The following is a 14,172-nucleotide window of genomic DNA, read 5'->3' as shown; positions in this document are numbered from 1 at the left end:
CTGCTGGGGTGCAGCATCCCTGCGCGGGGGGACACGTCCCCACACACAGCCCAGGCTGCCCCGGGCTGGTGCCGCAGGGATGCTCGGCGGGAGCAGGCGGGTGCTGGCCGGAGCCTGAGCCGGTGCCTGCGCTGCCCCTTTCCAGGCTGGAGCCGTGGGAGCTGAGCCCTGCCAGCGGAGCAGCGCCGAGCCCAAAGGCCGCCTGCACCGAGTAAGGAGCTTCTGGGCGCCCAGGCACACCACGCGTGGGCCGGGGTCTGTGTGTGGGGGCCCCGGGGTGTGTGCCCGTGGCCCCGCGGGGCAGGGAGCAGGGCTGCTCACCCCTGCCCTCTCTGCACCATCAGATCCAGAAGACTGTGCCCCACCCGAAAATGATGAAGATGCAGAAGAACAGGAGCCTCCAGCTGCAGGCGCTGGGGCGTCAGCTCTGGTGGGTGCTGGTGGCCAAGGAGCTGCCCAGGTCCAGCCAGCTCCTGCTGGGGATGTGCCCACGGCTCTCCCTGGCCGGCGAGATGGGCAGGGGTGTGGAGAGCCCTGTCCCACGGGTCCACTCAGCTGGGCAGGGCAGGACCAATGCACTTTTCTGCTTGCCTCTTGTCTTAGGATGTTAGAACTTGCGCTGGAGGCTTCGGACGAGGCTGCCGGGAGTGTGAAGACAGAGGAAGACATGGAGGTCGAGGAGGTGGAGGAAATCGAAGAGATGGAGGTGGATGTGGAGGAGGAGGAGGCGATGGATGTGGACCCGCCATCAGGAGGACAGGCACGTGCTCCCCATGCACTGCCCGCAGGGAGGGAGGGTCTCCTGCCACCGGGATGGGGCTGGGGCTGGGGCTGGGCTGGGTGGTCCCCGCTGCAGGGACACGGCGCCCGCTGCCCTCCTGCTGGCGGCACAACGGCCCCCAGCGCGCTGCCCTGAGCCCCCCTCCGCTTTGGGCCGGGAGCGGTTTCTTAGGGCCGGGACAGGCAAGTGTAAGCCCGAGCCCAGGCGGGGCTCAGCGCTGGCGGCAGAGTCCCGCTGTCCCCAGCGTGTCCCAGGGCTGTGGCCATCGAATGCCCGTCAGGGCGAAGCCCGACCCGAAGCAGCTGCTGCCGCTGAGCCAGCTCGGGAAGCCCCAGCTCTGCTCGGCGAGGCGCTGCTCGTTAGCCAAACGGCCGTGCCGCTGGCTTTTCTTCCAGGGGCAGCAGACCAGTGGGAGTTCGAGGCAACGTACTGGAGCTGTGAAGAGGAAGAGATGTATATAGTTGTATTTCTATAGTTGTTATATTTCTATAGTTTTTATGTTGTTGTATTTCTATAGTTGTTGTATTTCTCTAGTTGTGTTTCGTAGTTACTTGTGGTTTTTGTCAGTAGTTGTAGGTAGTTGTGTTGTTGTTAATAAAGAGTTGTGTTCATGTTTTTCACACCCAAGTTCTCTTTGCCTTTGTTTGGGCACCCGCGGCGTTTGCAGAGTTGTGGTTCCAGTGTCTCGGGGATGGCAGGGCTGGAGGCGGCTGGGGGTGGTGGCACGGCCGCCCCGGGGGCAGGGGGTCCCTGTGCACAGATGGGATGTGGCTGACGGAGGGGACGTCCCTGGGCACCGGCGGGGTTCATGGGCTGCTGGGGAGTGGTGTCCCCAAGAGCAAAAAGGGGTCCCCAGCCAAGCATGGGCACCCCACAGCCCCCTGGTGTCGGCTGCCGGTGCCGAGCTGTCCGAGCCCCCCCGGCTGTCCCTGCCCTCAGCAATAGTAGAAGAGCTGTGTAACGAGGGTGGTGTTGGGTGGGTTTGGGGAAAGTTCTGCTTAAAAAGTAAACGAGCAGAAGGGGCAAGGTGGGGGGAAAGTGGGGGGTCGGTAATAAACTGTTTGCGGGGGTGAATGGAGGCAGCTCTGTGTCCCCAGCGGCGAGTTGCGGGGAGGGCAAAGGAGTTGAGAGGAACTGCAGGGAGCAATGAAGGGAAGTCCCCGGTGCCTTGGCTCGGAGGAAAGGTGCCAGGGCAAGGCGGGGGCCGAGTGCCCGGTGGGTCAGGCTTCCCAAGCTGCTGCCGAGCCCCCCGCGGGCTGGGACGGAAGGCATCGCCCTCAGCGGTGGGGTGGAGGCTGCGGGACGCGCTCCTTGGTGCCAGCCCCGCTGGCTGGCATGTGTCAGGGCTGAGGCGGGCGGGGGGCAGCCGGGACGGGACGGGGCGGGGGGTGGCGGCGGGTCAGGCTCTCAGCGAGCCGGGACGAGGAGCCGCTGGGGCTGCCGAGGCAAGCGGAGGGTCGCCAGCCCTGCCGCCTGCCCCAGCCAAAATGTGGAGCTTTGGTTGTGGCCAGGAGGGGAAAACACTTCAGCAAAACTCTTTTGCTCAAGGAGAATGGAAAACTAACTACTACTCTTCTCTTTTTTTTTTCTTTTAATTTTTATTGATACTGTGCACGCATTCTTCTGCCAGCAAACCTGCCGAGGGGAGGCTGGCCGTGACCTGCTCTTTATTGCCCCTTCTCCATGGGACAGGCTGGCTCGGGATGAAAACTCTCTCTGGGATGAGGCCCCGGAGATGCAGAATCCCCCCCCGGGTCGGTGTCGGGAGTGGGGTTGCTGCCCACTGGCGAAAGGAGCAGATGAGGGAGGAGGGAAGAGCTTACTTTGGGGATTATTCTTCTGACATATTTCACGTTTGTTTACAACACTTTCTGCAATACTGGTCATTCCCACTCCCAGAGCATAAGTCTTAGTATTATCTATTAAAGCCTCCATTCCCCAACCAGTTTCTTCGTGGGCTTTCTCTAAAATGTCTCGCATAAGATTCTCGGGTAATATCACACGCTGATCCCGGGTCATGCACCATCTGTTTTCATCCTTATCAGACGTTAACAACTTCGCTAATTGTTCATCCCCTTCTGTAGACCTGGGAGGCTGACTTAAATGGTGGTATCTTTCAGGCCACGTCCCGAGGCTTTTCTTTTCTGCGGCTTGCCTAGCAGTCAGATCTGCCTTTTGGTTTCCTGTAAGGATGAAAGTGTTGCCGAATTGATAAGCCTTACAGTGCCTTACAGCAATTTGTTTAGGCAATTTGCACCACTTCTAGTAACTTTTTTATTAAATTTCCACATTTAACTGGTGTTCCTTGAGCAGAGAGGGGATCTCTTTCCTTCCACCGTGCCCCGTGGGCATGTAACACCCCGAAAGCATCTTTCGAGTCAGTCCCTATGTTCGCAACTTTCCCAGCTGCTATTTCCAAAGCTCTGATTAACGCAATTAATTCTGCTTTTTGTGCTGCAGTTCCTGGAGGGAGTGCTTCTGCCTCTCTAACTGCTGCTTCCAGGGTTCCAGCATATCCTGCCTTCCTAGTTCCGCTACCAACAAAACTCCTCCCGTCCACAACTAGATTAATTTCTGCTGAGTCTGTAGGATCACCCTTTAAATCAGCTCGGCTAGAATCAACTTGGGCAACTGGTGCCAAACAATCATGTTCTAATTAGGTCTCGCCCGGTAAAGGTAACAAGGTTGCTGGGGTCAGTACCGAAGTCACTTTTAATCCCACCTCATCCCGTTCTAAGAAAACAGCTTGATATTTCATCCCTCGGCCAGGGGCCAGCCAATGCCCCCCCTTTGGCTCTAAAACAGCAGCCACCACATGTGGGACCTGAATGATCAGCTTCTGTCCCAGGGTTAACTTCTGTTCCTCTCCTACGAGCTCTATTACGGTCGCCGCCACCGCCCGCAAACAAGAAAGCCAACCTTTACTTACTAGGTCCAGCTGCTTGGAATAATATCCTACCGGTCGTTTCCAGGATCCGGTCTTCTGAATCAGTGCTCCCAAAGCAATACGTTGTTTCTCGTAAACAAATAACTCGAAAGGTTTTTCCAGCTTTGGGAGTCCGAGAGCCGGGGCAGCCATGAACGCGCGTTTCAATTGAACAAACGATTGTAGATTTCCAGGTCCCTCAATAGCTTCATACGAGGGTTTCCGCGAACAAGCCGAAATTAATGATCCACATCCAGCCATTCCCAAAAATGCTCTCAGCTCCTGTTTAGAGCTTGGTTCAGGTATTGGACGGATTGCTTCTTCCCGCTCCATTCCCAGGCTCCCTTCTCCCTGCGTCATTGTAAAACCCAGACAGACAACATTTTGTTGCACCACTCGAGCCTTCTCCTGAGATACTCGATATCCAGCTGCTCCTAGAAAATTCAAGGGATCAACTGCATATTGCACAAAATGGGGTTTTGTCTGTGTCCCCAGAAGAACATCATCCACCTACCGTAACAAGGTCACCGTCACACTTTCCTTCTGCCAGTTCTCTAATTCTTTAGCCAGCTGATTGCCGAAAATCGCGGGACAATCCTTAAATCGTTGCGGTAGTACAGTCCAACAGAATTGTGTTTTCTGTCCCTTAGTGGGACTTTCCCACTCAAAGGCAAACAACTCCTGACTTCCTTCTTCTGGTGGGATACAAAAGAAAGCATCCTTTAAATCCAACGCAGGAAACCATTGTGGTGGACTCCGGCTGTGATGAGCACAAAATCGCTTATTGCTTCTCAAGCCTCGGCTTTTATACCCGAGCTCTAAAGCTCTCAAACTTTCCGTGCACCTGCTGGGCAAGTAAACACATATTTCGGATCACTAACCCGGTCGCCTTAGTCAGCTCCCACCAAGAGAAGCAGGCGAAGCTGTTTTCTTGTTCCATGGTTAGATCGAACCAGTTCCTCTTCGGTCCATCCGTATCGCCATCTGCGTCCCTGTTTCGGTGTGCTCTGCTCGCTGTGTCCTTGGCCGTACGCAGGCCTCTGCTCGTAGATCTGCCGCTCCCTTCCCTTCCTCCCGAGGCCGCAGCACTCGCAGTGTCCCGCGTTTGCTGTCCCCTGCCGCGGCTGCAGCTTCCTGCTGGGAGAAGGGGCTGCGTATAATCCTCATGTATTTTATATCGGTATCGGGATCAATACTGGGTTCTTTAGTGCTATTAATGTCAATTATCCAGTCCGATTCTATTAAATCTGTTTCAGGTTCAGCCCTCGGGTTTCCTGGTTTTTCCCGACTCCCCTTCCCGGGTGGGGAGGGGTCATCGAGTGAGAGAATAATTTTCTGAATGACAATCAATTGTTGTGGGTTCTTCAAACCGTAACATCCAGCCGGAGGCGCCTACGCCCCTGACAGGCTTTCGGGGTGTTTCTGTTGTCCCCGGCGTCACCTCTCCCTTTTTCTCCTCGGCACCACGTTTCCCCTTGACCAGGCCGTGCCCGCAAACAGCCCCTCATTTTCGAAGCCTTTGAGCTGCGGCGTTTTGCAGCTTCATTAGATTTCGCTTCTTTTCCTAGTTCTGTTGAGGAGAGAAGATGGCTCGTGCCCTCCCTCTTCCGACTCCCCGCCCGGTCCGGCTTGGAAGTATAAAAGGCGATTCCCCGGAATCTCAGCTGCGTGACCGTGTCAGGCAAGGAAACTATGCGGAAGTGAAGAAGCTTCTGTAAAAAGCTAAAAGCTAAGTTTAGGCAAGTGCCGGCAGAAAAGCTTTACTTTTTCCTGCGTCCTCACATTTGTGGTAAAATAAGTCAGCGTGCTGTTGGTGCAGTTCAGTTTGGGGCGCGAAATATGTTTGCCAACCGTGTTATAATTGGCCGTTTCTGGTAAGTGGCACTAACTATTGCACCCCAAAACAAAAAGTTGTATGAAAATGAGTAAATTGAGGCGAAAGCCGAGCTTTTATTCGCAAGGTGCGCCGAGGAACCGCCGGAGGCGGCGCAAGGCCTCAGGCGCGCTGGGAGCAAGGCCGCTGCCCGGGGGGCGGGGCCTCCCGCGGGGGCGGGGCCTCGCGACTGCGGGGCGAGGAGCGCGCGTGTGATTGGCCGCGCGTGGCGTGAGATGCAAACGAGGGGGCGTGTCCCCGCGGCGCCCCGCGCGGCCGTCCCGCGGGCGCGGAGCCGTTCCGGGGGGCGCGGGCCGCGGGGGCGCGGGGCGGGAGCGGATCGGGGGGGTCCGGGGCCGGCGGCAGGTGTGGGGCCGGTGTCGGGTCTCCGTGTGTTGAGGGCGGTGTCCCGGTGGTGGGCAGATGGAGCGGGGAGCAGAATGGTCCAGGTTTTTCTGTGGGGGAATTGGGCGTTTGAGGCAATACATTGCATGGGAGCCTTGGCTCTTCGACGTGCTGAGCGCTTTGCTCTCAAAAAGGGGCTTCCCGCTGGGCCAGGGTTCGAGGTAAAGTCTCGTGCAAGGCAGGTATCTGCTGTTGCTTCGGTACGGAGCAGGTGCTGCCCCTTCCCTTCCCGCTCTCGGGTGTCCTGGTAACTCCTCTGGTTGTGCCCCAGGGCAAAGCGCCTGGTTTACATCAGGTTTTCCTCAAAGAGCCGCCCTCCCTGTCTGCTACCCAGCATGTCTACGAAGCTTGGCTGAAACTTTAGCATCATTAGCAGCCCCTCAGTGCTGTGTGAAAGACGCCTGTAGGCCAACACTGGGGAAGGGTCCATCTGGAATCCAGCCCTGGCGTGGAGAGCCTGCACCCGGACATTCGGGAGACTGTGCCGCGGGGAGAGGAGGCCTGCGCTAGTCCCGAGCATTTGAGACGTCTGCTCAGGTCTAGCTGTCAGTAGTCCAAACCCTCTGCCCATGAGTTATGCTGCGGCTGGTGGAGGGGACGTAGAGAGGAATATGCTGTTGCAAAGGGAGCTTGCTCGTCTTTGAGCCAGCTGAACCCTCACGCTGAGGGTTTGCATGGTGAACCAAAGCTGCAGCTTCCAGCAAGGAGCAAGTCCCAGCTGAAGAGGAAAAGTCTCGACTCTTGCAATTGATCTTACCCAGCACCAAGGCCCTTTCTGCTCCTCTCCCCGCCCCGCCAGCAAGGAGGCTGGGGGTGCACAAGAAGTTGGGAGGGGACACAGCCAGGAGAGCTGACCCCAACTCACCAAAGGCACAGCCCACACCATACGACGTCGTGCTCAGCACTATAAAGCTGGGGGAAGAAGGAGGAAGGGGGGGACGCACAGGGTGACGGCCTTCGTCTTCCCGAGTATCCGTTACGTGGGATGGAGCCCTGCTTTCCTGGAGACGGCCGGACGCCCGCCTGCCCATGGGAAGCAGTGGATGAATTCCTTGTGTTGCTTCTGCTTTGCCGATCAAACTGTTTTTGTCTCAACCCACAAGTTTTCTCCCTTTGACCCTTGCTGTTCTCTCCCCCAAGCTTAGAGAGATGGGGGTGTTCGGCCTGGAGAAGGGAAGGCTCCGGGAAGACCCTAGAGCCCCTTCCAGTCCCTAAAGGGGCTCCAGGAGAGATGGGGAGGGACTCTTGATCAGGGAGGGGAACCATAGGACGAGGGGGAACGGTTTGAAACTGGAAGAGGGGAGATTTAGATGAGATATCGGGAAGAAATTCTGTGCTGTGAGGGTGGTGAGGCCCTGGCCCAGGTTGCCCAGAGAAGTGGTGGAGGCCCCATCCCCGGAGATATTCAAGGCCAGGCTGGATGAGGCTCTGAGCAACCTGATGGAGTTCAAGATGTCCCTGCTCACTGCAGGGGGCTTGGACTAGATGGCCTTTAAAGGTCCCTTCCAACCCAACACATTCCGTGATTCTGTGATTGCAGACTCCACGTAGAACTGCTTATCATGGCAGGACTCTGCCCAATGCATTGTTCCTTAATTCTTGGCTTTTTATAACCAAGCACAAAGGTGTTTAATTCACCTCGAGGGGTACCGTAAAAATTCCCCAATAGCAGGAACCAGAGCCCGGCCTGCCCGCAAAACCTCTCACGTCTTTGGTCTAACGCTGCCCATCTGCAGAGAGAAAGTAACCCCAGCTGCAGGTAGCCCACAGCAGGCACCTCGAGGGGTGGCCACAGCCCTGGGACACACGGAACGAGGGACATGCTGTGCAGAAATTCTTGAGCTCCAACTTCTGGAAGGCCTTGCCACATGAACTGCTCTGTGTTGCAGGCTGTGGGCAGCGGCTCAAGCTAGGGCCTCACCTCCCTCCGTCTTTCTCTCCATCCCAGCCTGGTTCCCAGGACAGTTCCAGCCCTTCAGGACCACCAGCGCTCACCCCACGCCTCCACAGCCGGCCCCTCTCTCCCAGGCGTCCTTCTCTCCCGGCTGGCCAAACCAGAGCTCCCTCCTGTCCCCTGCCAGACGGCCAGCGCAGAGAGGGAAGCGCTGGCTGCAAGCAGCTGGATCTGCTCCTGAGCAGCTCGGCTGCCGCTGTGAGCAGCCAGCCCCTCGGACCCTCTGTGCAGCCACGTCAGCACCAGAAAATACCAGCGGCCAAAGAGGGAAGAGCTCTAAAACGGAAAAGGGGGTAAAGCTGAGCCAAAACCCAGCATCTGTGGTGCGGCAGCTCCTTGCAGTTCCTGCCGGTTGGCGAGGATGCCTGCTTTGCTTCCCCGAATCACAGAGGAGCTGAGGTGGGAAGGGGCCGGTGGAGATGACCTCTCCAAGCTGGGCCAGCAAGAGCGGGTGGACACAGGTCTGTCCAAACGGGCCTGCAGGCAGGTCCCCCCAGGCCGGTGCGCAGCAGCCGGGCGGTGGCATGGCAGCACAGTGATACAACAGGATGACGGCGCGGCGACGCAGTGAGTCACAATGCGGCAACGCGACGACGCAACAATGCGCGAGTGCTCTATATAGCCGCTGGCTGGGGACTGGCGGGGGTGACTACAGCTGGGTGCCTCTGTAGCGAGAGGTGCCAGCGCAAGGTCACAGTTCCAGGAGAAGTCTTGGAAGGAGCCATGGAGCACGGTCTCACTGCTGGCGTCCGAAAGGCAGACGCGCTGGCGAGAGCACTGCAAATGAGGAGAGATGTGAGCAGTGGGCCGATGGAGAGGGCTCAGCCTGGGAGCCTGGGACACGGGGGTTGCTCCGGGGCCTCGGCACGTGCCCTTTTTGCAAGCGCCGTGCGGGAGGCTTCCTGAGCTAGTGCCTGAGTGTCTCTGTCTTCCTAGCTCGGGCACATAAGACAGCACCTGGGAGAAGGCTCCATTGTGCTGAGGGACCCTGAGCTGCTGGTGGACCTCCCGCTCGGGGTGAAGATCCCTGTGGTGCGCGGCTCCAAGCCTGTCTACTGCCGAGCAAAGCTGGGGGAAAAGGTAAGGGCAGTAGGAAGGGGTAGAAAAGCTCTCCCCTTTTACGGGGTCCCCGTCCTTCGGAGAAGTCCTTGTGGCCACCTGCGCTACGGCGGGGGCTGCAGCCCTTCAGTCGGACAGGGCTTGGGAGTCGAGGGAAGCTCCTGGCGCCGTGGTGCCGAGAGAAAGGAGGACGTGCCCATAGCAGAGCTGCACGCTGCCTAGAGCCGGATGGAGAAGAGCGTTGGTGTCAGGCCTTCAAACTCCCTTTGCCTTTCCACAAGGACAGCTTGGCACCTCTGGGGAGCACAAGCCCACTGGTGCCATCAGAGTGAATTGCCAGAGGAGAAGACGTGGCTGTAGGCAACATTTCAGCTGAGCTCCTCACAGGTGCAGCAGTGGGTGCAGCTCTTGCATTCCTACAGCCAGAGGGGATAGCCACCAGACAGGAGGATGTAGGCACAGGGTTTCTCCTCCGTTGGAGGGTCTCCGAAGTAGAGAGATCTTTCCTCGGGGTGGGAAGTAAGCCAGGAATTAGGCTATACCTCGCAGGTTTGGAAATGCCACCCTGTGTGCGTGAGGAGCTCGGGAGTGCGTTCCTCCCTGCTGCTCTCTCCTGGCCCGTTCATACTCTGGAACATTGTTCTTACAGCTTCAACGGCCCTCAGGCTTTTACGACCTGGGAGATCCCCACTGTCGCCTGCTGCGCACGGAGTACAACAGCCTGCACGACCCGTATCTGCAGGACTATCACAACCGCAAAAACAACTTCCAGAGGCTGCGGAGGCAGGGCCTGGTCACCCGTGATGGCAGAGTAGGTTTGGACGTCATGGGGCCGATAGAAGCGGTTCCCTGGGAGCAGGGATGCCCCTCCTGCAGAGGAGCAGCTCCCCTCGGCTGGGCTGGGGCTGTTTCGGGGAAGGCAGTCTGCTGGCTTGACTGTTCTTGGGGGTTTCTCCCCTCCTCTCTCCATAGGTGGTCTGCACTCTGAAGGAGTTCAACGAGTACAGGCAGTACCTGACCACGCTCAAGCTGCGCGCCGAGCAGATGTCCAGGCAAGAAGAGGTAGGCAAAGCCGAGCGTTGGTGGGCACCAGTCAGCGGCACGGTGCCGAGGGCTGGGGCTTCACTTGCTGCCTGCTGGGGAGGCGGTCGGTGCAGAAGAGGGGAGGGCTGTGCTGGGGGGCCAGGCAGTGGGGCAGGGAAAGGACTATGGGGCTCGGAGCTGAGCCTGCGCAGGGTGCTGGGGTGGGCACGGGCAGGAAGGCGACGTGCAGCCACGCAGAGTGCCGAGGGAAGCCCTTCTCTTCTGCCCTCGTCGCACGGCTGAAGCGGAGCCCTGGCCTGCGCCCGCGGGAAGCCTCAGCACGCAGGGCTGCGAGCGCTTGTCCAGGCAACAGCGAGCCACAACCTGGTGTCTCCTCCTCAGGAAAGGCTTCGGCAACACATGACCAAGTTGAAGGATGCCCCCAAACGACCGGGAGCCATCAACACTTCTTGCCTGGGCGAGCGGCTGCTGCAGCCTCGAAGACCAGCTTGCCCACCCCCACCCAAGAGCTCCCTGAAATCAGGGCGACGCAGAAGAGCGAAAGCAGATCTGGAGGAAGGCCACATCTTCTCCCAATACGAGTGGGGACGGGAAGGTGCCAAGCTGGCCGGGAGGGTCAGTAGCGATGCTGACTCTGAGACACCTTTAGCCAGCACTTTGAGTGTGAGGACCAGCTCACGTTGCACGGTCGACTCTGCGTCGGAGCGGTTCTGTCAATGTGGGCCTGCCCTGTCCCCCGAACTGAGTTTTGGAAGGCGTGTCACAAAACCACGCGCACCACGAGAGGGAAAGCCGTGCTGTCCCGCTAAGGACGCCCTCCCCTCCATGGGCGCGCAGTGGTCCCGACAGCCCGTCCCTCCAGCAGGTCCCAAGCCCCCTGCCCAGACAGGAGCCCGGCGCAGATCACTGCGTGTAAAGCCTGTCGGAGGCGAGCCCCAGCCGCCCGCCTCAGAAAGGAGGGGGTTCGCAGGAAGGCTTGTGGCCCATGACCTGAGGAGGTGTGCGGCAAGCGAGGTGTAGAGCCCCTGGGCAGCAGACACAGACCTCACCCGCTTGCGTTGCAATAAAGAGTTTACTCCCACGTCTTTGCTTGTGCCTTCCTTCCTTCCAGCCAGGCCATACTGTGTCTGAGCATCTTCCCTGCAATGTTTTCCCTCCTCTTCCTCCCTCCCACAGCCTGGGTCAGGCGAAGACCCAGCTTTTGTCTCCTTTGGGAAGCTTTGTGGCCGGGCTATCGGAGGGGCTGCTCCAGCTCTGTTGAGCCGGGGTTCTGGCGGTCTTTGTGTCGAGATCCTTTCTCCAGGGCACCGAGTAGGGGGGAACGCTTCTCCCTTGTACCTTTGCTGCTCCTCTTCCACCTGAAGCAGGCCTTTCTCCAGGGCTTCTGTGGCTTCTTCCCACCTGCCTGTGAGGCAGCCCTGCAGAAGAAAGCGAATGTTTAGTCCAGTTCTTCCAGCTGAAGCCCGGCAATGCTCTCCTACGCTCCTACCCTTCGTTTCCTAGCTCTGCTTTAGCCGTGAAGCAGAACAAAAAGCACAGAGCCAGCATTCTTGCCTTCCAAAACGCTGTGTTTCACCCCATTCTATTTCACAGACAGCCCTAAAACGGAACAGGGAGCAAAGCCCTCTCCTGAGAGCCGGGACAAAACGTTCCCCGGCAAGAAAGCACTCCTGCCCCGAACTCCAATCCTGCATTTCTGGGACTGCTGGCTGCTCTGAGAGCGGCAACTGGGCAAAACACGGGCGGGCAAACTCGCAGCGCTTCTTGAAACCCTCCGGCAGCAGAATCTTGCTTTCCCCCGTCACGGTTGGGGAGCTTTTTCGCTCCCGAACGCTACGGCCGCTCTCTCGAGTCGGCGCCCCGCGCACTCACCGCTCCTGCTTCCAGCTGCTGCTCCAGCTCTCGGCAGCGGGTCCGGTACTGCAGGACCTGGGCGCAGACACGGCATGAAGATGAGCGAGTGCAGCCGGGGACGGACCCGGCTCCTCCGGCACCGGCTTTTCTCTCGCTCTCTGCAGCCCGAGCTCAGCCCGCGCCACGGCGCTGCCGCTCCGACACCGAGTCCCTTCGGGACCGGGAAGCTTCGCTTCCCCCGAGCCCGGCCAAGCCCCGGCGAGCGGCTCGGGGGTGACCGCGGACGGGACGGGACGGGGCGGCTCCCGGGGCCTCCCTCCCTCCCTCCCCCGAGCTCCGGGCTCGGCGCCGTCCCGCCCGCGGCAGCGCAGGGCAGGGCCCGGGCAGGACCCCGCCGGGGCCGCGCCTTCGCCCCCCGAGGGCTCCGCCGCCGAGTCCCGTCCGCGGACGGCGCGGGCACCCCGGCCCGGCCTCGGGGAGCTCCCCCCGGGCAGGCGCCCCCGCTCCTCACCTTCGCCTGCAGCTTCCGCACCAGCACCGCTTGCCGGTGCCGCGCCTCCTGCGAGCTCTGCAGCCGGCGCTGCAGGGAGGCCGGGCCCGGCGCCGCCATGCCCCCGCTCGCCGGCCGGGCTCCGCCGCCTGACGGGCGCCGCCGGGAGCCGCGGGGCGGGAGGGACGGGCTCGCTCGGGGCCGCTCTGCGGCGGCGCTTTCCTGCGGGCTGCGGGGCTGCCGCGGGGGAAGAGGCCGCTCCGGCCGCGGTTCGCTCCGGCCGGCTCCGCTCGGAGACCGTTACCGGCCCCGGCCGACGCTGGGGGCGGGAGCGGGGGGAAACGGTCCCCGCGAGCCGCGTGTCGGGGGGGGCCCGCGACGGCGGGCGAGAGCCGGGGCCGCGGGGACGGGCCGTCGCCCGGGGAAGGCGGCGGCAGCGCCGGAGCCTCTGCCGGAGGCTGCGGCTTCGGCCCGGGCTGCCGCGGGAGCGGGGGGCCCGGCCCGGGGCGAAACGCCGACGTGCCCGGGGGGAGCTCCCGGACCTTGTCCTCCCCGACGGGCGGCGCGAAGGGCCCGGGCCGCCAGCAGGCAACGGGGAAGCCGGGGCGGGAGGGAAAGCTTCCGAGTTCCAGGGCAACGGGCTCCGGGAATAAAGCGCTATTTCAGGAGCTCGGGAGGGAACGCGACGAACGGGGCTCGCTCTCCTTTGGCCCCCGGCCTCGTCTGTCCCGGGAATTCGCTTTTCCGCCGCTCAGAAGTCAGGAGCTTTCGTCACTTACAGCCCTTCACTCGTGCACTTGCGAGCACGCAAAAAATAATTAGTTCCCTAGGGAGAGCGCTCATCCTTCCCCTTCCATCACAGTGCGGGCATCCCCCGGGTCAGCCCGGGAAGCACGAAAGCCTGAGTGCGCCGCTGCTGCTGCATCCTGGGTCTAAAGTAAACCCAGTCAGTACGTTGTGACTGATACAGGACCCGTTACGCAACATTTCAAATACTTCTTGTCCCCAGGCATTAGATTTGCAATGCCACAACCTGGGAGTGGAGAAAGGCTGCCAAGGGACACCGCAGCGAGAGCACTATCACCACACTCCCGCGACAACGGGAGAAATCCTCGTACCTCCCCATCATTCAGCTCTTGCCTTAGTTTAGCCTTTCAGCTTCAACACCAGAAAGTTACATCCAAGTGATGCAAACCAACAAACTCCCTTTATGCTGACACACAGAACGACGCTGTCTCCCAGAAAAGGTAGTCAGGAGATCAAGTTTTGGAAAGGAGAAGTCAGGACAGTATTCCTGTTAGACTGCAACACTTTGCCAGAATCCTCTCTGGTTTGTATCGAAGAACGAGGGTGAGTCAGAACAGGTAGAAAGGGTAGAGGAGAGGGTCACGTAGCCAAGGGCCACTTCCTACAACTTGTAAGCGATAAGTCAACTACAATATATTTCTCAGGTCTGCATGAACACACACAAAGTACCTGCAGTAAGGGGCAAGGTTAGGCTTCAAGGCTTGAGTCGCCAGAACCTTCCCTGGGGAGAGGCTCTTTCCTCTAACCAGGTCATCCCATTTGTCAGCCCGCTGTGATTTAAAGACACAACCAAAGCCAAGTTTGGCCAGAACAGCTGCTTCCTTTCTAGTCTTAAAAGACCATTAACTTGGGAGCTTTATTCCTGAAATGCATCCATGAGCCCTTGTCATGATTTCAGAGGGACTAGGCAAAGATTTGCCCTGCAAAAGTAGCCAGTATAAAAGCAGTCGGACTGATCTGCACGTTTCATAGACTTGCG

The 14,172-nt window shown here is 59.6% G+C and overlaps 1 protein-coding gene across 1 annotated transcript; it reads left to right on the top strand.

The window, feature by feature from the left end:
- The first annotated feature begins 8,257 nt into the window (after positions 1-8,257).
- LOC128916740 (fibrous sheath-interacting protein 2-like) lies at positions 8,258-11,357 on the top strand. The gene is made up of 5 exons (XM_054218758.1): positions 8,258-8,734; positions 8,876-9,019; positions 9,648-9,809; positions 9,971-10,060; positions 11,346-11,357. Exons 1-5 carry the CDS (start codon positions 8,663-8,665, stop codon positions 11,355-11,357), a joined length of 480 nt encoding a protein of 159 aa, XP_054074733.1. The 5' UTR covers positions 8,258-8,662.
- The last annotated feature ends 2,815 nt before the right edge of the window (positions 11,358-14,172 follow it).

This window comes from Rissa tridactyla, chromosome 12 (genome assembly GCF_028500815.1).
Source record: "Rissa tridactyla isolate bRisTri1 chromosome 12, bRisTri1.patW.cur.20221130, whole genome shotgun sequence".
Lineage (NCBI taxonomy): Eukaryota > Metazoa > Chordata > Aves > Charadriiformes > Laridae > Rissa > Rissa tridactyla.
The sequence above is the reverse complement of the archived record's forward strand: the minus strand, read 5'-3'. Positions and strand labels throughout refer to the sequence as shown.